This window comes from Perca fluviatilis, chromosome 8, assembly GCF_010015445.1.
Source record: "Perca fluviatilis chromosome 8, GENO_Pfluv_1.0, whole genome shotgun sequence".
In the NCBI taxonomy this organism is placed as follows: domain Eukaryota; kingdom Metazoa; phylum Chordata; class Actinopteri; order Perciformes; family Percidae; genus Perca; species Perca fluviatilis.
In genome coordinates, this window is record NC_053119.1 from 17,681,905 (window position 1) to 17,703,777 (window position 21,873).

The following is a 21,873-nucleotide window of genomic DNA, read 5'->3' on the forward strand; positions in this document are numbered from 1 at the left end:
GTTTTACTTCCGGGTCTTCTGGCAGATTTCTGTCTTCCGTGTGCCCGAGTGCTCGCTATTCTGCAGGTCTTTTTCATGTTGTTTTTGTGATGTATCACCAGCCTGTGCTGAAGAACAGGCGCACTCTCCTCGAGAGAGCCGAGAAATTCATCTCTGATATTTATTTTACAGACTGCAACCTGAGAGGAAGGTAGGCTTCTTTCACACAGCTGTACTGACTTTGACTACAATGAACTCAAGTACAGCAGACCAAACATGTTGTGATTTCTACAGAGGATTGTTTAATATCACATATCCTATTCTTAAATGCACATGCTGCTCACAGTGTTTCTTTGTAGATCAGTTTCAACAGTCTGCAACAGGCTATGAGAATACAACTGTTCATCATTATAATATTTACAGGGAGTAGTTAAGTTGTCTTAAATAGTACTGAGCTCATCATACTTAATGCACTTTGTGATTTTGGGCTATATAAATAAGTTTGATTTTTTGAATGATTTTTCTCTACAGACTCTATGGAGACTCTTGCCCACTGGAGTCCCTGGCCTCCTTCTTGTCCTCTAAACGGATCACTTTTACAGAAGCCTCCAAGCAGACCTTTGCACCTTATAAAGTGGCTGATACCTTTGGACCCACGTAAGTAATATTGAAAAATCGTTATCACCCTCAGTCAGATCTTTTTTATTCCCTCTAAACTTGGCAATGACCCAAGCTTTGTGCTTGTTGAAGGTGGTGGACTTGCTGGTTTAAAGTGAACCTGAAAATCCTCGACTCCTGGAGAGGGAAAGAGGTTCATCTTCTGTGGGAAAGCGATGGAGAATCGATGGTTTGGAGAGATGAACAGCCAGTTCAGGTAATGTAGCAGGAGTTTGATTTAAGTCAGGCTACATTAAAGTGCCAAAACAGAAGACTTGATTTCACAGTGACATGTGAATTTGTAGGGCCTGACTAAAGAGGGTGAAAAGACGAGTTACATCCTGTCTGACTGTCTGAAAGATGAGGAGCCACACAGGTCAGTTAACCAAACAGTACATAGTTTGTTGCAGCTTCTGTAACCAACCTGGCTCACTGAAATGTTCATATTTTCTCTTGTTCTTTAGTGTCACCCTTTATGTAGAGGTGGCCTGTAATGGGCTTTTTGGAGCTGGTCAAGGGTCCATGATTGCAGCCCCAGATTCAAACAGGAAGTTTTCTGTACAGAAGGCTGAGCTGGTGGTATTTAATCGCGATGTTCGGGAGCTGCTGACTGATTTTGAGATGCTGATTGACATCGTAAAGGTCAAGTCACACAAGTCAGTACATGTTTGTTCATTACTTTACTTTAGTTGAAGTTTAATGACAGTAAACCTTTCTCTTCCTTCACAGGAACTCGGAGAGGGAGAGCAACGAGGCTACCAGGCACTCTTCACTGTCAATGAGATGGTGAACCTCTGCGACCCCTCTGATCCCAGCTCTTTCTCCAAAGCTCACAGTCTGGCTCACACTTTCTTCAGCCAGCGGAACGGAGACAGCCAGCACACTGCTCATGCAATGGGTCACTGCCACATAGACTCAGGTCTCAGTTTGATGTCTAAAATGTGTCCCTCTGATTATGGAAAAGCTGGTGTTGAATGTCTGGTCAGATTTGTAGTTTTGTTCACTAACTAGTGATCAGATAGTTACTGATTTAAATCATAATTTTAACGTGTTGTTTGACGTTTGACTATTGTATGTAGGCTATTATCTCTGGCTGCCTGCATTTAGCTTCTTTTGTTAAAAGCAACAAGGGGTTTTGTAGAAGTTTCTGTAGGAAAACAATATTAAAAAACATAAAAGAAAATGATACTCTGCCCTATTTTTGAAGTAGGAACTAATAACAAATGTGCATGATCTTCCAATATTTTTGTCAAATGAGTTAATATTTCTGAATTTCTGTATCTGCAGCCTGGCTGTGGCCATACGAAGAGACCATTCGCAAATGTGGCCGAAGCTGGGTGACAGTGATCCGTTTAATGGAGAAGAACCCAGAGTTTGTTTTTACTTGCTCTCAGGTGATTCCCCACTAACAGTTTTGTATAAGCCTTAAAGGTTCTACAAATATGAGTGGCCTCAATTGTGAGCTTGTTTTGCTTCTTGTCCAGGCCCAGCAGTTCCAGTGGGTAAAGAGCTGGTACCCTGGACTCTTCTCCCAGATTCAACATTACGTTAAGAAAGGCCAGTTCATTCCAGTTGGAGGAACATGGGTGGAAATGGTAAACCTGATCTTGCAAATCAATCATATTTAATGTATCTTGTAATTTTATATGTATTATTGAAGCTGCTGCCTCTCTGCACTTTTTTTTATGAACATGATATCCTAAATTAAGATGAACTAATTACATGTTTGCCTGTCAGGATGGTAATCTGCCTTCAGGTGAGTCCATGGTCCGGCAGTTCCTGGAAGGCCAGCGCTTCTTTAACCGCGAGTTTGGAATCCATTGCAAAGAGGTAGGGATTCATTAAAAATTTTTACATAAACTGAGTTGACCTCCATATCTAATGTCTGCTACATTTGTGGACTCTTTTTCATCACATATGCATAATATAAGGATCTCTTTCTAGTTCTGGCTTCCAGATACGTTTGGCTACTCTGCCCAACTTCCTCAAATAATGCAGGGCTCTGGCATTTGCAATTTCTTGACACAGAAGCTCAGTTGGAACTTGGTCAACACCTTTCCTGTAAGTAGGTCCTGGGCACAGATTTAAAAACAACAAAAACAAAATTTTTGGATTGTTAAGTTTTGATTTGCTTTATCGTCTTTCTTAAGCACAACACATTTTTCTGGGAAGGCCTGGATGGCTCCAAAGTTTTAACCCACTTCCCACCAGGAAATTCCTATGAAATGAAGGGCAAGGTTGAAGACGTGAGTTTGGTTTATGGTACACATAACATGTAGAGTCTGTGCAGAGAATGTTTACAATCCTCACGAAGCTTACATTCTGGTTATTCTCTGCCCACAGCTGATGAAATCAGTGAAGAATAACAAAGATAAAGGCAGAGCTAACCACAGTGCGGTGTTGTTTGGTTTTGGTGATGGTGGCGGTGGACCCACACAGCTGATGCTAGACAGACTGAACCGGGTCCAGGACACAGATGGACTTCCCAAGTCAGTTTCCTGTCCCACACACTCAGCACTCGTCAGTTACAAAAACCGAGCACTTCAATACATCCCACGAGTAAATTAGTCATGAGTTATATATTTACTTTTCATGCACTAGTGGATTGTCGTAATAGGGTGGGCCTGCACAAAGTCAGTAGACTCCTCCAAGCTTGTTAAATGCAGAAGGATATGGGTGTTGTCTTCTGATGTCATTATGATGTGATTCTACAATACTACATTGTTATTCATTCTGACTAAAACATGATTATCATGTTTTAGTCAGAATGAATAACAAAAGTGTAACCAGAGTTGCATTGGTCACTCCCACGTCCAATTTGTGTATGTTTCTCAGGGTCCAGATGTCCAGTCCTGACGAGCTTTTCTCTCAGCTTCAGGCTGACTCAGATCTGCTCTGTACTTGGACCGGAGAGCTCTTCCTTGAGCTGCACAACGGCACCTACACCACACAGGCTCAGGTAGAATAAAAATCTGTTCACTCTAGAGGAAATTAAACTTTTTCAATAAAAAAAGTAATTTCACTTAAAAAAAATCCAAGCACACAACTAGTCCAGAAAAAAACAACAAGAACATTAGCATTATAAAACTTTAGGATATATAAACAAATGTGCTGCAGCTTTAACACTCCGGTAGACTGTAGGGGAAATAGTAAAGATTATTTACATGCAGGATTTACTTGGATTGTTACATCTTACCAATCGTACTAATAGTCTTGATTGCAAAAAAAAATATGAATGAATGAATTAATAAATATATAAGAAAAGGCCGATACACATGCATATATGCAGGGGGGCGGCATAATTACCTGTAACACCTTACAACAAAATACAGACCCACACAACACCACAAAAAAAGCACAAATAAGAGGAACGGTGTAAAACAATAAGACAATGTTTGTACTGTATAATAAAGTGCAGTTATGATCAGGTTTGCTTTATTGTTTCCAGATTAAACGAGGGAACCGGCAGTGTGAGACGCTGCTTCATGACGTTGAGATAGCCAGCAGCTTGGCGCTGTGTCGGGACAGGACTTTTCAGTATCCTGTGGAAAAACTGCAGGAGCTCTGGAGGTCCGGATACATCTTTTAAAAGTTTGTTGATGAAAATGTGGTCTCTGTTGTTACAGTATGAAAATGGTTTCCGTTTCAGGCTGCTTCTTCTGAACCAATTCCATGATGTGATTCCTGGCAGCTGTATAGAGATGGTTGTGGAGGATGCACTTAGGTATTATGAAGGTACGGTTCTCGGTAGCTGTCCATTAAAACCACAGCCATATCGATGTGTTGTTTTCCAAATAAAAAGAACATTGCACTGTGTTTTAGATATCCGCAGTGATGGTGCTGCGCTGCTGCATGGTGCCTGTGGTGCCCTGGGGTCAAAAGGCAACTCCACTGGCGTGTTCAACTCTCTGCCATGGGAGCGCCATGAAGTCGTCCAGATTCAAGATGGCGCTGGTAAACCTGATCTGGGTATGTTGGATATTTACAATACTTATGTTGTTGCCTTCCGAACTACAACTGCATATCTGATGCTATGTGGTATTTGTTGTTCTGCAGCTTTGGTAAGAGTTCCCAGCATCGGTTTTTCCCCTGTCAGAGACACACAGCCTGTGGCTCCAGTCTCTGTCACTCTACAAGTATGTAGTGTGTGTGTGTGTGTGTGTGTGTGTGTGTGTGTATATATATATATATATATATATATATATAGAGCATTTAATTCATTTAGCTAGGTTGTAATTTAATTTGGCTAACCCAGACGTGTAATTACAGGCCGACGGCACTGTCCTCATGGACAACGGGATGTTACGGACTGTCATAAACAAAGATGGCACTTTGGCGTCGCTGTGTTTGATCAATGCCAACAGGTACCGTAGGACCACATGTGGCCATATTTTCTTCTACTGAATATACACTGAATTCATTTTCTTTACTGAAACATCTGTCTCACCACTTGGTTGGTATCAGAGAAGCCATTTCAGACAGCTGTCATGGGAACCAGTTCCTTATGTTTGATGATGTTCCTCTGTACTGGGATGCTTGGGATGTAATGGACTACCATCTGCAGACAAGGTGCCAGTCATTACCGTTTCATCTATCTTTTGCCACCTTATCACAGTATTTGCAGGTATTTTAGATATGAATAACAAGAACCTAACTGTAGGATTGCCCATTATAGGAAGCCGGTTCTGGAGGTGGTGCAGCCTCTTCGTGTGGTGTCCTCAGGTGGGCTCCGAGGCAGTGTCAGCTTCACCCTCAGGATCAGTGATAAGAGCACTATCACACAGGAGATTGTCATGGACGCCATGTCTCCTTACATCAAATTCAACACAGAGGTACTTTATAACTATATATAATAACAATAATAATTAATAATAGCATATATCTGGAGGGATCTTGAAAACCACTGATGTAATAGACAAATTCTTCAAAACCCAAGAAATGCCAAGTGTTTCATCCTCCAATTTCAGGTGAAGTGGGCAGAGTCACACAAGTTTCTAAAGGTGGAATTCCCTGTGCGAGTACACAGCCCCAATGCTACATATGAAATCCAGTTTGGCCATCTGCAGAGACCCACACACAGGAACACTTCATGGGACTGGGCCAGATTTGAGGTACAACGCTGTACAACTAGATTAATATTCAGCTTAACATACACTGATCTTAATGGGGATTTTGACAGCAACGCCTAGTGTCCTGTTTTGGCCTAAACTGTAGGACAACGGTTAGTCTTCCAGCATAAATTGCCATATTAACTGAACTTGAACTATATTTAATTTGCTTTATGGAACCGAATCCACTTATGAGTCAGACTAATCAAATCAAGCCTGGCTTATTTAGTAAACTCGCTTTATGGGTGTCAGTGATGCTGTCATAAAAATAATGCTGTTGAAATGCTTTGTATTGCTGTTTTTCATCATGGCTTCTTTCTCAGGTTTGGGGTCACAAATGGGCCGATTTGTCGGAGCACAACTTTGGGGTTGCACTGCTGAATGACTGTAAATACGGCTATTCAGTCCACAAGAACACTATGACGCTGTCCCTGTGAGGTTTCCCACAGTTCGCATACAACAATTCTATAAACAGTACAACTCAGCTTCACCGGATTTAAACAATACTTGCATCTAACATTAGATGTCTTTGTCTTAGACTGAGAGCACCTAAGGCACCAGATGTCAACGCTGACATGGGGACTCATCATTTCACCTATGCAATCATACCACATACCGGTAGGATTGGATCGTTCTCATCGAACCTTAAAATTCTGACTATGGAACTTGTAACATGTTTTCTGTTTTGTAATATAGGATCCTTCCAAGATGCCTCCGTCATCCAGTGTGCATACAACCTCAACTTCCCTTTGAGGTCATTCCAGTGCACTCCCGACACCGAGCCCTGGAGTGCCTTCTCCATCAGCACTGCAGCAGTCATCCTTGAGACCATTAAACAGGTATCCCATCAAATGCTAAACTTGACCTAGCATCCACTCAGCCTACTAATGGCTGTTTACTCTATTTACCATTAACAGGCTGAGGAAAGGAAGAGGGCACTTGTAGTCCGACTCTACGAGGCCCATGGGAGCAGCGTGACTGCAACGCTCTGCACCACCCTTCCGGTCAGGGAAGCCTGGCAGTGAGTATTTCTATTTTTATAGTGTTTCCTGCTGTCTGGCATCTTTTATGTTGGATTGTCTATTAAGAATAAAACTCTTTTGGGGCAATTCTTTCATTAAATGGATCAAGATTTTATACAAGGAACCCAAGGCCTCTGTAGTCACAAACCTAAATAAATCCGGTCCTTTTCGGCTTTATAGAGGGACACGCCAAGGTGATCCTTTGTCTCCATTTATCTTTGCTCTTGCTCTGGAACCTTTAGCCTCCTGTATACGCTCTAGCCCCGAAATACACCCTATAACACATTTAAGAATTCATCACAAGATCTCGGCCTACGCTGACGACGTTATATTATTTATTTCAGACCCCAAAGCCTCTATATCTCCACTGCTGCAGCTAATAAATAAATTTGGCTCATTTTCAGGATACAAGATAAATTGGGGGGAAAGTGAACTAATGCCATTGTCAAACCTAGTAGATATGACATTCCTCAAGACAACTTTTAGAATTGTATCAGATAAGTTCACAAGTCTGGGTATTATAGTCAAAAGGAAGTTGAGTCAGCTACTACGTCATAACTGGGATGTGAAAATTAAGCAGTTGGAGAGGAATATACAGTTCTGGAACACCTTACCTATATCAATGGTAGGGCGTATCAACGCCATTAGGTAAATGGTGGTCTTGCCTAGGTTCCTTTTTATATATTTCAATCAATCCCAGTATGCATCCCTCAAAATCACTTCAGACAGCTGGATTCAATTATATTATCCTTTATTTGGTCTGGCAAAATACCTAGGATCTCAAAGAAACATCTTGTTAAAAGCCGGTCCGAGGGAGGTCTCGGCCTACCTCAATTTAAATCATATCACCTGGCTGCAAATTTAAATATTTTTTCATTTTGGTTGGGGTGTTTACCAGGCAACAACTCTGAGGAGATGCCTGCGTGGCTGCAAATTGAACACCTCTCCTGTCAACGCACCTCTACCTGCTCTCATTAATAGTCCAGTAAAGATCAAGAAGCACTTGTATAATGATAACCCGATAATTTATAATTCTTTAAAGATATGGAAGCAGGTAACAACAACTCTGAAAACACCCAAAGTTTATTTGGATTCTCCTATTTGCCGTAACCATGCATTTAAACCTGCACTAGATGATATAGTTTTCTCGAACTGGAAGGCATTATCACTTTGAGAAATATTTATATTGAGGGTCACTTGGCCTCCTTTCAGCCGTTACACCGGGCTTTCCAGCTCCCGGCTTCCCATTTTTTTCGTTTCCTACAGTTGAGACACTTTGTGAGGACTGATGTTCCACAATATGAACATAAACCTCAGCATGTAGTATTAGATAGTATTTCTCAAATCAAACCATATACGAGGGGTGCTATATCTAAATTCTATGGAATCATACAGAATGTGAATAACACATTGTCAGACCCATTTAAGGAGGCTTGGGGGAGAGAATTGGATAGGGAAATCTCAGATGAGATGTGGGAGAATTGTATTAAGAACATCCATAATAGCTCAATCAATGCAAGACATAGCTTGATACAATTCAAGGTAGTACATAGACTACATTATTCTCCCTCCAGATTGCAGAAAATATTTCCGGAGGTGTCATCCCAATGTATTAAGTGTCGGAGTGAAGAAGGAACACTAACCCACTTATTCTGGTCATGTCATAAATTACAAATATTCTGGGGCTCCTTGTTTGAGTTTTTCTCTAAGGCCTTTAATCATCCATGTAACCCAGACCCACTCACCGTATTGTTCGGAGCGGCCAATCCAGATAGTGTGAGGAGTAGTTGTGAAGCCAAGGCTATTTTGCTCTCGACATTGTTAGCCAGAAAGCTGATTTTACAATCTTGGAAATCTGAAAGGTCTCCTGCACTTAAAATGTGGTTGAGGGAGCTGGGTAATGTCTTACATTTGGAGAAAATCAGGTACATCATGTCTGCTAAAGAGGAATTTTATTTTGAAATCTAGCAACCTTTCCTCGATTTAATGTCTAAAAACTAAACTTGTGCTACCCTGTCGCTGTGCCATTTCCTTTGCCTTATGTCCTGCTTGTCTCATGTCGACAGCCCCTGTCAAGTAACCTGTTCTGTTTTGTGTAACACCACCATCTATTGTTATTATGTTTCTACTTCTTTGTTACAAAAACAATAAAAATAAATACACAAAAAAAAAATAAAAAAAATAAACTCTTCTGGGGCGGCCTCTAGCTCACCCAGTAAGAGCATTCGCCCCATGTTGGCTGAGTCCTGCAGCGGCGCGGGATTCGAATCTGCCCTGCTGGCCTTCGCTGCGTGTCATCCCCCATCTCTCTCCCCCTTTCATATCTATCCACTTTCTAATAAAGGGAAAAGCCCCAAACAAATAATCTTTAAAAAAAAGAAAATAACTTTTTTTTCTTTTTTTTTTCTTTCAGTTGTGATCTCCTGGAAAGACATGACGCCGCCCGGCCAGCCCACATTACATCAGAAGGAATCACTTTGAACTTCAGCCCCTTTCAAATTGTGTCACTTCTCCTCATCTTGTAATATATGCAGCAATTTACCAAACCTCAGGGTCGTCCCAACACTTTGGTCCAAGGGTAGAAACTATCAAATGTATCATCTGGTGCTGCAGTTCATTAGGAGACTTAAAGTAGACTTCGCTACTTAATTAGCTCATTTTTTTGAGCTAGTCGAAAACAATGTGCATTACTGTGCATCAATTTTGTAGAAACATATGTTTTATTAAAACATGAAATAGTATAAAAACAGTCCCCAACAGTCTGCCTCCCTTTTCTTTTTATTTACTGTTCTGTCTGGTCACTCTCCCGCTCCGCCTCTGTGGACCTGCAACAAGGACGATTATGAGATTCAAATTCTGTTTCATTTTCTTTCCAATACTCCCCCAGTAGAAAAAAAAACTAAAATGTTTTTCCATTTTGAGAGATTATCATGAGCACACCTGCAGCTGGCTCTGCACTGCTGCTCTTCCTCCTACGTGCAGTGGATCCCTTTTCATGTTGAGGTGCAGTTACTTCTCTGGAATTTTCAGCCTTTCTTCTCTTGGTTCCGGCTTCCTTCGTACGTGCTTTCTTTTCTTTCTTTGGGGTTTTAGTCACAGTTTCCTGTTTGACCACCTTCTTCTTTGATGTACTTTCTGAGCGTTTCCTGGCCACCTAATGAAATCAAACTTGTGTTAAGAGTTGTATCTGTAGAGTTCATCACTTATCAAGCAAAAAAAAAAAAAAGTCACTGATTTCTGACCTTTTTCTTGTCAGTGTAATAATCATGGCCATCTTTCTTTGCTCTCTTTTTTGCCTTGGTTGACTTTGAATCTATTGAGTGAAAAAAGACGTTTACGCATCGACTATTCTCAGATACATTTCGGCTAAAGTTCTCAGTTTCATGTATTCAAACTACCTTTAGGAGCCATGGGGCCGGGATCTCCCTGAAATTGGAACAGTAGGCATAAGAATCAATGATATATAATATGCTGTCCCAGAGATTAAAATATAGGATTTTCCTATTAACTCACTTTAAACCACATAGTTCTGCCATTGTGGTCCCCGATAGATTTCATTCCATCCACGTAGTAACACTGCAGCCATGCCTTAAAGTCAGAGTAGTCTGTTTTCTGGGGGTCGTATCCCTTTCCACCTAAGACACAAAACATGTCAGAAACAGTAGGCATTTCACAGGAAAATCTAATTGTATATTGAAGTCTTTCACTCATAAAGCTCACGGCAAACACATGATAACCAACCTAAGTTCACCACCTCTAGAGGAACTGTATGACACAGTCTGAGCAGGTCACCTGTCTCCCCTTTCACCCATTTCTGTTTAGCACCGTCTGAGGTCTTGTGCACAGAAAAAAGAAAGGCACTGTTAGAAAATGTAAAAGGGTAATTGTTGAGCGTCTGATGATTTGACAAATGGGAGTCTCTCTGGGTTCTTTCACCTTTGTGTCTGTGGTCTCATTTTTTACAGGCTTCTTGTTTTCACTTAAATCTTCTGACTCAAGGCCTTCCAGTACAGTCCTGGCGGGAACAAAGGGTGGGATGTTCAACCTAAAAAAGATACGCTACTTTAGACCCATTCTTTTGTATAAACAGAAAGGCTCCTTTGTTTTCAAAGTGTGTCTTAATCGCTTTCTCACCCTGCAGGACGCAAGTAACCAAGAAGTGAAAGAGACATTATTTTCATATCTAGCGGGAAATGGACCTTGAGATACCAGAACCTCACAGGAAAAACACTTTACAGAGAAAACAGAGACATTTATAGTCTGACCTTGATTTATATTGAACAAGCATTAAAGCAAAGCTACTACGTGTTGCCTTCTTGCCAATCGTTTTGTTTATTTTAAAACCGTATAGGCCTACTGTTAGTCAAGGTCTGTCAGTACCAGGCTTTCTGCCTCATGCATGTGCCGGCTTTCTCTTACTTTTTGTTCTTTGTAGCCACTAGTCTCATCTAGCAAGGTACTACAGATGCAAACTAGCCATATGAGAACATTTCCAGAAATATTGGTTGTCTCCCTGTAAATAAGTAAATGCTATAACAATAATTATTATTATTAGGGATGCACTGATCCAACTTTTTCTCTCCAAATACTGATTCTGATACCTCAACTCAGGTTATCGGTCAATAACATTGATGTAGCAGCTAGAGGAAACACTGAATTTTATGACTGATGAAGAAATTGTATTTATATAGAGCTGAAATGATTAGTTGTTTGGCTGAACATTAATCTGCAACCTTTTGATAATTTATAGTAGTCTTTTTTTCTAAACAAAAAACAAACAAATATTCACTGGTTCCAGCTTTTCAAATGTTAAGATTTGCTGCTTTTCTTTGTCATTTTATTGTAAACTGAATATTTTGGGGGTTGTTTGTTGGACAAAACAAGTAATTTGAGGATGACATTTTCATCCATGGGGAATTAAAGTTTCCTCTCCCACTTTTTATAGACAAACAATTCATTCAAAAGAAATCCTTCATATTCCAGAATTGAAACAATTGTTAGTCACAGGCCTATATTTAAAGTGGATTGTCATGTCTTAAATCGGATCCACTTAAGTTCACTATCAGTGCATCCCTACACATAACTGTATAGTGGGTCATCTGAATGGTTCACGTTTATCACCTGAATAGGATTTCAGCCCTCAGGTAGTTCCCGATACCGTTGAAGTACTTCTGATTGAGCAGAACTTCACAGATGGGCTTGTCAAAGGCACGGTCAGACAGGTGTGACACAACCTTCTCCCTGCAAAGTTATTAACTGGTCAGTGTGACGGTGATCATTTGGTTGAGCAGGTGACTCAAGTGACAATCTCAGCATTACAAACCTGAAGCTTTCGTACTCAAACATTACGCAGGGCCCTCTGTCAGACTGCCACGTCCCATTGGGCTGCCAGCTGCCAAACCTACGTGCATCCACAAAGCTCAGCACTCTGCAGGGCGTCTCTTTGGAATAAAAACGCAGATGGGCATGTTTGGGCAGCTCATCCTCTGTGGTGAAACGGAAATAGCCAGACATCCCAAAGCGAATGACTATGTCCATGGGCTGGTCTGCTTGTCCTGCCTTCACTCTCTCTTTTGGATCATCACTCTTCATGGGCGTCAGCGTGAGCTTCACTTCCTTCCCTCTAGAAGCGGCAGTGATGCGATAGGCCTCACAGGTGAAGGGCACATCAGGATTCTTGCTGACTTCAGACTTTCTGACCGGTCCAGTAAACACCACTCCTGCGCACATTTTGTTGACGTAAAGGCTGGCCAGGTGGAGCTCTGGTCCCTCGGGCATTTTGTGTGTGAACCTGGGAAAAGTCTACATTCTACAATCAAACACTTTTGAGAAATGTATTCCAGTATTTGAACACGTTTACATTCGACTACTTTTAGAACTTTTCTCCCTCCGAATTTTATTCCTGAGTGTGGAGACCGGTTTGAAACAGCATAGGCCTTGTAAGGAAAATAAAATGTACCTAAAGTGCAACTGAAGAGTTTACTGAATGAATACAATATCTAAAAAAATTCTCAATAAAAAAAAAAGGTTTATAACCAGAGTGGCGGGGTGTGTGTTGGGGGGAATTGTGACCTCAGTATTTCTAAAATCCTGGCATCTATGCCACAGACACAACAAAGCACATCAAAACTCAAAAACACATCCAGCCTCAGACCTAAAACATTATTCACAATGATATATCAATGCCTTGACTTGCACACACCCTGCCACAGACCACACAACTATTTCACGTCGCCTACACATCATGCCTGTCCAGAGTGTATTTTGTTAATCTGGACGCTCTGAGAAGGTAAAAGTAGGAGTTTTCATTACGTTGCGAGGGGCATCAAGGGGTTTATATCAACTTACCCAAACCAGGAAATAGACCACGCCGTTGATAAACTTGTCTATGCTTTAAACAGACTCAAACTACAGTCACATAACCTGCGGAGTTTGTCGGGATCGTCTACTCTCACCAAAAGGCTTTCATAACATGCTTGTTACCAAATATGTTGTCACGTCACGGTGGGCCATTCTTTAATCCGAAAATGTCGCGAGACCACGATGCTTTCCACGCTCTTTATTTACCATCAGGTATTTCCATTGACATGGTATTTCTCATGTTTCTCATCTAAGTGGATGCTTCTGTCGTGTTTTTTTTTAGTTATTGTAAACAATGATCAATTTCAACTGAGCTTTTCTAGGAAACGAAATGTACAAGCACAACAGGAGCAAACAGCCCAGCCCCGATGCATGTTGGGATATGTAGGCGTGGTGGAAACTAGCAAGGATACAAATATATCCGTGTTTCAGATTTTATTGTAATTTAGTATGAACTTTATTAAGTAAAACACAAATTATGAACATCATTTAAATAAAAATGTTCAATAATCAATATACAATATTTTACAAAAATGGTCCATTCAGTATTCTTGTTCAGTCTGGAAATATTTCTACCAATTATTACTAATGTGGTAGAAAAATACTACTAAATATCAGTCATAACAAATTAGGACTAAGTCATTCACATGACCTTTGAGATGACTAAATATAAAAAAATTGTACTGTACAAGATGTAAGTCTGGCTCTTTTGGTAGCCTTATCGGCATCATTTCTTTTCGGCTTGTGATCATCCTCATTGTAGTGCATTCATCCTAGTCTGGGCTTGTTTGAGCTCTGTAGAAACACACAGAGGAAACAATCATCACAACATAATCATGGCTAATAAAGCTGCTTGAAATGAGAAAAGAAAAGAACTGCAATTTGACAGGATCTAGAACTAACCTGCAAGCAAGACTCTGAACTTGTCAGCAGAAACAGAAACAACAGTCGTCTCTGTGGAACCCGACTCTGCTCCTTGTGTCTGCAGTTTAAGCTGAATTATTGGTTCATTCACTTCCCTCAGCTCACTGGAGCTCAGAGTGTAGTCAATGCGCCATGACGCAGCCTCCAGTCGGCCCACTGCAATTCATTACAGGGCAGAATTGATGGAACCTCTGAGTCAGCAACCTCACAGAGGACAGCTCTCATCATCAGTTATTTTTGTCTTCCTCTTTGAAAAGGAGAAGATAGACAGAAATACTTACATCTCAGGCTTGTCTCTCTTAGTTTGCCTTGCAGTGCTGAGTGCTTGTCTTCATATGATTTGCAGAGCCCCGTTGTGTGTTCTAAAGCAATGGATGTGTTTGTGTGTAATTAATAATAAAGTCAAGATTTATTTTAAATGCATACACATATAAAAGTGTTTTAACACAGAATTAGCAGAAATACTGTGACGGCAAATTAATACAGAAGTAACATATCAATAAGAGAAAAGAAGTAATAGCCAGAACGTACTGGCAGAGTCAACAGCGATGGTTTTATACCGTCAATGCACCAAAGTCACAATGCATTACCCCACCCACCCCACTAAGCATTGTTCATACTGTGCATTGTGCATGGACGGTGTCACCTTCAAGTGCCTTCTGATTGTTTTTTTCATAATTTAGTTACACAATAGACAATTATGCAATGCAGTGAGCTCCAATAATAACACAATAGACTGTGATTTGGGACATGTATGTTTCTAGGAGAAGGACAATTGTTTGTGCACTATGAATTTTAAAATTTTTCCAAACTTGGACTCATATTCTGAGCAGAGTTTAATATTTAAGTGTGCATATCTTACTAATATATAAGTATAAGTCTGTATTCAGAGGCCCTTGATTGTCAAGGAGCCCTGGGTATGTGTCCCTGGTAGTTAAGAACTAAGACATTTGTCAGATGTTTCTCCACCTTTGCTCTGCTTAAACAACCAGCCTGTCCTTACTCTTGGAAAAAATTGAAACATGGAAAGATGTCTGTGCATGTGTGACTACAGAGTATACAACATCATTATCATTTATTTATCATTATTATACCAAACATGGGGAAGCCCAGTGGACAAACCTTTAGGCAGACCGAGCTGCTGCAGCTCACTGGACAGAGATTCGCTGTCAACATCATGCTTCGCTGCACTGGAGAAAATGAAGCTGAGCACTGCCACACTAGCTTTGATGTCTCCGCTCTCTGCAAGATGGATTGATGTCATGAATGCATAACATTAAATGCAATGCAAGTAGGACTGTGTTATAGGCTTGTGTGTAAAGTGTATAAGTGAGATTTAAGTGCAGGACCAGCAGTAGTGAAATATAATTAAGTAGCCTACATTTACTCAAGTACTCTACTTGTGATATTTTTTGCAGTACTGGTACTTTACTTGAGTTTTTAATGCTGCCTTATACTACTATGTCACTACATTTCAGAGGCAAATAATCAAAATGACTTTCTACTCCACTACATTTATTTGACAGCTTCAGTTACTAGTTAGATTAAGATTTTACACCCACACACACACACACACACACACACACACACACACACACACACATACATACACACACACACACACACACACACAACATGTGATGAGCTTAAATTATGCACTTTTACTACCCAAGCAGTGTTTAAGGTCAGTTTACACATATTGTACTAATACTTCTGTAATTTTAATTACGACACGTTTTCTATTGCAGACCCTTTATTTGTAATATATTCTAAACTGTGGTGTTGCTACTTTAACATTTGTAAAATATCTCCAGTATGTGGGAGACTTACCAAACTTTGCATCTGCAGTTAGCTTTGTAACCTTGTCATACTAAGATAAAAGAGAAGAAAGCTCTGATTAGTGTGAGTGAATTGTGAATATACCGTATGGTGATTATGTGGAAAGGGTTAGAACTCTTACATCAATGCCATCCCCGAGCAAATCCTTGAGCACTTGAGCACAAAGGAGTTTCATTTTGACACTTGACTGTTACATTAGTAGGGCAGAAAAACACAAGTATTAGTATAAAAACACTATAAACTGACAATGATAACACTTTATTGACCTATATAATTACTCACAAGCTTCGCTAATGTGCTGATTTCGGCAAGTACCCAGTCTGGGCAGTCCAAATCTCCACAGAAACGGAATCGCTACAACAGACAAGACATCACATACTGTTTACTGCACTGTTACAAAAGGCAGTCCTTCAACAAACTGTAACGCTAGCATTTACATTAGCTAACGTTATCCACCATGGATGTATTACAAACGCTACCAACTAGCTTAGCCTGCTAGCAATCTAAAAGCCGGATTAAAACCCGATAGTGTTAAAGTAAATAATAACCTAAGACATGTATAAATCATGCAACTAAAATGTCCTTTAAACAAACTTGCTTCTAACAGTTAAATAAGCAAACTAGTGTGAAATAATACGATAATTAAACGTGTTTACCATGGCTGTCAGTCAGCTGACCAGCTACACACGGAAGAACTGAACACAGGAACTACCGTACTTTCTGCTTCCTCACATCTGATTGGACGAGGGAAAAATGAAACGCCCTTTTGCAGTTTATGGTCCTGATGTTGGATGGCATCATTGACTCTTATTTATATAATTTCTGGCCCTATAGTTTACAGCTCAAAAACATACTTTGGATGTGGTATCATTTTGATACTTCATAATGTTGGGAGAATTGCTTATAGGGTAGACTGTGTACAGTTGAGACATGTGTACAGTTGAGACACCTTAAATAACTTGCGTGCACAGCAAGCACAAGTTGTGATTTTTGCTGTGCACATGCGTATTAGTGACCTCTTCGATCGTGGGAAATTTGAACAACGGACGCATCTCCGATCCGAAGGTATCAGCAAAAGTTTTTTTTCTAAGGTAAGACGTTCACTTCACCATGCACTCTCCACAATGAATAGCTTATTATCCTGATGTGACTGTTAAACATAACTGATATCATCACAAACGTTATTCTGTGCTATAAAAACTGGCATATTTCATGGTGTTGTGTCATGCAAGGTCATTGCAAAATCTAGAGAAATGTGCGAGGTGGCCAGTTGAGACACAGCTGTATCAGCTGTACCCACGATAGAGTTCTATTATGTCACACGCTGTTTAGTTGTTCAGTGTTATGATAACAGGTTAAACGTTGTAATTATCCAGCATAGGACGCAAATGAAAATAAAATTAGATATTTGTGATTTCCATTTGTGCTGTTGCAATATCTGTTTGTTAAATATATTATTCCTGTTTTATAAATTTTAATCAGTGCTTCAATAAAATGAATTAATTTAAATTGATGAATAAACAAATCTGTTGCCCAATTGTTATTTTCTTTATTTGTCTTAATTTATTATATTTGCAATGCACGGTTAGTTACCCTTACATCATTAAAAATGGGTGTCTCAACTGTACCATGGTACAGTCTCAACTGTACCACATATGGGTACAGTTGAGACAAAGTTGAGACAAAAAGCACCTTATTTTTATAAGCTAATTGTGGAAAATATAAACTACTTTTGGGTATTATTGATTGATAATATCTTAGTCTACAAGCTAATGAAATGCCATGTGGCATGTTATGCGGATATTCACTTCTTTTCAGTGTCTATTTTTGTGTGAAAAATCAAAACGCAAAAAGTGTCTCAACTGTACTCAGTCTACCCTACACATGATTTATTCTATGTTTCAGAAGTCCACGACAGAAATTTGATCCCCTATAAAACTGTAAAACATGACAAGGTAACCAACAGTGGAAGGTTGAATAAAGAATATCTTGGACTTTGTGCTGATGTTGTATGCAGTGTGTGTGTGTGTGGGGATATTGTGCGCACTGGGAAAGGAAATATCATTCAATGTGGAACTGTTTTATATATATATCAGATGAGTCAGTAGATCCAGTAAACATACTGATTTCCGGTGTCTGGTATTGGTAATCTGTATTACTTAGACTATTTACTATTTTCACAGTTTAAAATTATGTAAAGTTTGTGATTTTTTTTTCCGTTTATTGGCCTACATAGGCCTATTTGTTCTATTTAATGCATATTTACAGGTATTGTTGTTTATGTCATCTAGTCTTAACTTTCATTGCCAAATAAAAAACACCCCGCCCACTGATCCGTCCATTTGGACTGCGGTCAAGCCAGCCTCCACTTCAAAATGAGCGGTCAAACTAGCCACCCCTATATTTCGCGGTGCGCGTATACACTTGCTATTACGGTGAAACTAAAAAGAGGGAATTTTCTGACGAAGGCAATTTCCCATTCCTTTTTTCTGTCTGCCTGTCTGTCTATCTGCCTGCCTGTCTGTCTGTCAGAAAGAAAGAAAGAAAGAAGGAAAGAAAGATTTTAGCACACCTCACAACCTCTGTGACAACTGCATGATATGCTGAATTCCAAAATAAGAGCCCCCCAAAACTCAAATATTAGCGCTGTTTTGTCTACACATTAAGAAAATCATTAAGAAAAAAAAATAAAAGTCCTAGCTTCCACAGACCAATTTTCACCTCAGATGGAGAGGACTCCTTCTCAATGTGTGATCTACAATGTTTCAGGACATTCTGATGTTGTTTTCCAAAATAAGAGCCCCCCCAAACTCATATATTAGCTGTTTTGTCCATACATTCAGAAAATTTATAAAATAAAAAGTCCTAGCTTCCACTGACCAATTTCACCTCAGATGGAGAGGACACCTTCTCAAGGTGTGATCTACAATGTTTCAGGACATTCTGATGTACAGTTTCAAAATAAAAGCCTGTCAAAGTCTTGAATATGAGACAAATTAGATATGATTTTGGATTCAATTTAAAAGGAAACACCCTGTTATCAAACAATAAATCCACTTCAGGGTTATATTACACGACCCCGTGGTGTGACTCATTAAGTATCAAGACATTCTGATGTACAGTTTCAAAATAAAAGCCTGTCAAAGTCTCAAATATGAGGCATATTTAGGCTGGTGACAAATGGTCAAAAAGGGCTTTAGTTTTTGAAATACCCCTACTGGAGGTAGAACTAAACCCAACAATGTTTTTCCTCATCCCTAGGGTCTCCCATATATGAAATTGATTCTTGGCTAAAGATATTTTACTGCTAAGATTGTTAAATTAACAGATATTGTTACACAACCCAAAACCAAAGAAGGACTAAAATATAGCCTGTCCATGGGAGTTAAGGCATCTAAACTAATGCAGATCAATCACACAAGCTCTGAGAGCTTTGAAACTTAGCATGTTTGTAGTCAGGAAGTTGCTTTACCTACTAGAAAAGACTGGATGTGAATATCATGATGTATGGAATAAATAAAGACATACCTAAAATAGGCGAACATGCAAAAAATTAATATCTATGCAGAATGTTTTCATTTACTTTGTGGTTACTTTGCCAGGGATTATAATAGAAACACATATGATTTCTTGTTGGAAAAGTGGGGTTGTGCTTAATCCAGCAATACCAAATGTGTAAATATAGCATGACAAATCAGGGTGTTCTTTCACTCAATGTCTGATGTGTCTAAAATGAAAGAAGATGGAACACTGACATAATTTAGTCTCAAGTCCAAAGCCCATTATCAGTGGTATCATATGGCACCTTGTACTATATAGTCCATATGGAAACAAAGATTGAAATCGAAAGAGGAGAGATTGGGAAGGCCACTGCCCTCACAAGACTGAAGACCCATCTTTGTAAGTTACAGGCAATTACTAAATGTGGACTCTCTGGTAGCCTGGAAGAGGCTTTGCCTGTGGCAAGAAGGTATGCCCTCCTTGTGTATGGCCAAAAGAAAGTTGGATGGACATCCAACCTGGATGTGCTGAGGTACAGATTAGCATCTACCAGAGATTGTCGCGCAGCGCAAATCTACCCCCAACAGAAGATGCTTTCCAGCATGTCTTCATGCTTTCCAGCTTTCCAGAATGTCTTGATACTTACTGGGTCACACTATGGGGTCGTGTACTATAACCCTCAAGTGGAATTATTCTTTGATAACAGGGCGTTTCCTTTTAAAGTGAATCCAACATCATGCAATTAGTCTCATATTTGACATTTTGACAGGCTTTTATTTTGAAACTACACATCAGAATGTCTTGATACTTAATGGGTCACACCAAGGGGTAGTGTACTATAACCCTCAAGTGGAAATAGTCTGTGATAACGGGGCCTTCCTTTTAAATTGAATCCAAAATCATATCTAATTTGTCTCATATTTGAGACTTTGACGGCGTTTTATTTTGAAACTATACATCAGAATGTCTTGATACTTACTGGGTCACACTATGGGGCTGTGTACTATAACCCTCAAGTGGAATTATTCTTGATAACAGGGCGCTTTCCCTTTTAAATTGAATCCAAAATCATATCTAATTTGTCTCATATTTCAGACTTTGAGAGGCTTTTTTTAAACTGTACATCAGAATGTCTTGATACTTAATGGGTCACACCAAGGGGTTCGTACTACAACCCTCAAGTGGAATTAGTCTGTGGTAACAGGGCGTTTCCTTTTGAAGTGAATCCAAAATCATATCTAATTTGTCTCATATTTGACTTTGACAGGCTTTTATTTTGAAACTGTAAATCAGAATGTTCTGAAACATTGTAGATCACACCTTGAGAAGGGGTCCTCTCCATCTGATGTGAAATTGGTCTGTGGAAGCTAGGACTTTTATTTTTATAATTTTCTGAATGTGTAGACAAAACAGCTAATATATGAGTTTTTGGGGGTTCTTATTTTGGTAAAACAAAATCAGAATGTCCTGAAACATTGTAGTTGAAACCTTGAGAAGGAGGCATCTCCATCTGAGGTGAAATTGGTCTGTGGAAGCTAGGACTTTTTATTTTATGAATTTTGAATTATGGACAAAACAGCTAATATATGAGCTTTGGGGGGCTCTTATTTTGGAAAACAACATCAGAATGTCCTGAAACATTGTAGTTGACACCTTGAGAAGGTGTCCTCTCCATCTGATGTGAAATTGGTCTGTGGAAGCTAGGACTTTTATTTTTATAATTTTCTGAATGTGTAGACAAAACAGCTAATATATGAGTTTTGGGGGGTTCTTATTTTGTAAAACAAAATCAGAATGTCCTGAAACATTGTAGTTGAAACCTTGAGAAGGAGTCATCTCCATCTGAGGTGAAATTGGTCTGTGGAAGCTAGGACTTTTATTTTTATAATTTTCTGAATGTATGGACAAAACAGCTAATATATGAGCTTTGGGGGGCTCTTATTTTGGAAAACAACATCAGAATGTCCTGAAACATTGTAGTTGACACCTTGAGAAGGTGTCCTCTCCATCTGATGTGAAATTGGTCTGTGGAAGCTAGGACTTTTATTTTTATAATTTTCTGAATGTGTAGACAAAACAGCGTCCTATATATGAGTTTTGGGGGGGCTCTTATTTTGGAAAACAACATCAGAATTTCCTGAAACATTGTAGATCACACCTTGAGAAGGTGTCCTATCCATCTGATGTGAAATTGGTCTGTGGAAGCTAGGACTTTTATTTTTATAATTTTCTGAATGTGTAGACAAAACAGCGTATATATGAGTTTTGGGGGGGCTCTTATTTTGGAATTCAGCATATCATGCAATGACAGGTTGTTGTGAGGTGTGCTAAAATCTTTCTTTCTCCCTTTCTGACAGACAGACAGACAGAATAAATGAATGGGAAATTGCCTTCGTCGGAAAATTCCCTGTTTTTAGTTTTGACGGTCTCACCGTAATAGCAAGTGTATACGCGCACCGCGAAATATAGGGGTGGCTAGTTTG

At 39.6% G+C, this 21,873-nt stretch overlaps 3 protein-coding genes across 6 annotated transcripts; 1 reads left to right on the forward strand and 2 right to left on the reverse strand.

The window, feature by feature from the left end:
• The first annotated feature begins 15 nt into the window (after positions 1-15).
• man2c1 (mannosidase, alpha, class 2C, member 1) lies at positions 16-9,518 on the forward strand. Of its 2 annotated transcripts, XM_039808124.1 has the most exons (26): positions 16-190; positions 511-636; positions 730-853; positions 942-1,012; positions 1,101-1,278; positions 1,366-1,555; positions 1,924-2,030; positions 2,121-2,231; positions 2,374-2,466; positions 2,581-2,697; positions 2,787-2,882; positions 2,980-3,125; positions 3,472-3,595; positions 4,085-4,206; positions 4,286-4,371; positions 4,459-4,605; positions 4,693-4,772; positions 4,906-5,000; positions 5,101-5,205; positions 5,312-5,468; positions 5,604-5,747; positions 6,068-6,177; positions 6,283-6,362; positions 6,441-6,583; positions 6,662-6,765; positions 9,180-9,518. In XM_039808124.1, exons 1-26 carry the CDS (start codon positions 90-92, stop codon positions 9,289-9,291), a joined length of 3,069 nt encoding a protein of 1,022 aa, XP_039664058.1. In that variant the 5' UTR covers positions 16-89; the 3' UTR covers positions 9,292-9,518. The 2 variants fall into 2 exon arrangements, with proteins under 2 accessions (XP_039664058.1, XP_039664057.1); XM_039808123.1 differs by having other exon boundaries at positions 4,459-4,772.
• On the reverse strand, positions 9,519-13,442 carry neil1 (nei-like DNA glycosylase 1). 3 transcript variants are annotated; one of them, XM_039808127.1, is made up of 10 exons: positions 13,115-13,442; positions 12,090-12,557; positions 11,888-12,007; positions 10,703-10,781; positions 10,508-10,601; positions 10,280-10,401; positions 10,165-10,192; positions 10,009-10,079; positions 9,707-9,920; positions 9,519-9,591 (listed from the first exon to the last, which is right to left on the reverse strand). In XM_039808127.1, exons 2-10 carry the CDS (start codon positions 12,542-12,544, stop codon positions 9,545-9,547), a joined length of 1,230 nt encoding a protein of 409 aa, XP_039664061.1. In that variant the 5' UTR covers positions 12,545-12,557; positions 13,115-13,442; the 3' UTR covers positions 9,519-9,544. The 3 variants fall into 3 exon arrangements, with proteins under 3 accessions (XP_039664061.1, XP_039664059.1, XP_039664060.1); XM_039808125.1 differs by having other exon boundaries at positions 10,703-10,811; XM_039808126.1 differs by having other exon boundaries at positions 10,703-10,811; positions 12,090-12,575.
• A 117-nt stretch (positions 13,443-13,559) lies between these two features.
• commd4 (COMM domain containing 4) lies at positions 13,560-16,663 on the reverse strand. The gene is made up of 8 exons (XM_039808128.1): positions 16,546-16,663; positions 16,172-16,243; positions 16,011-16,076; positions 15,881-15,920; positions 15,173-15,292; positions 14,332-14,412; positions 14,030-14,206; positions 13,560-13,921 (listed from the first exon to the last, which is right to left on the reverse strand). Exons 1-8 carry the CDS (start codon positions 16,546-16,548, stop codon positions 13,881-13,883), a joined length of 600 nt encoding a protein of 199 aa, XP_039664062.1. The 5' UTR covers positions 16,549-16,663; the 3' UTR covers positions 13,560-13,880.
• Positions 16,664-21,873: the final 5,210 nt, after the last annotated feature.

Coding starts and splice junctions, on each gene's coding strand:
- man2c1 (XM_039808123.1), top strand. CDS start 90: ATGTATCACCAGCCTGTGCTGAAGAACAGGCGCACTCTCCTCGAGAGA. Junction 637..729: donor GCTGATACCTTTGGACCCAC/GTAAGTAATATT, acceptor TGCTTGTTGAAG/GTGGTGGACTTGCTGGTTTA. Junction 5,469..5,603: donor ACATCAAATTCAACACAGAG/GTACTTTATAAC, acceptor CTCCAATTTCAG/GTGAAGTGGGCAGAGTCACA.
- neil1 (XM_039808125.1), bottom strand. CDS start 12,544: ATGCCCGAGGGACCAGAGCTCCACCTGGCCAGCCTTTACGTCAACAAA. Junction 12,008..12,089: donor TTTGAGTACGAAAGCTTCAG/GTTTGTAATGCT, acceptor ATAACTTTGCAG/GGAGAAGGTTGTGTCACACC. Junction 10,080..10,164: donor CGGCCCCATGGCTCCTAAAG/GTAGTTTGAATA, acceptor TTCACTCAATAG/ATTCAAAGTCAACCAAGGCA.
- commd4 (XM_039808128.1), bottom strand. Junction 15,921..16,010: donor TGCTCGGGGATGGCATTGAT/GTAAGAGTTCTA, acceptor CTTTTATCTTAG/TATGACAAGGTTACAAAGCT. Junction 15,293..15,880: donor AACTGCAGATGCAAAGTTTG/GTAAGTCTCCCA, acceptor TCCATCTTGCAG/AGAGCGGAGACATCAAAGCT.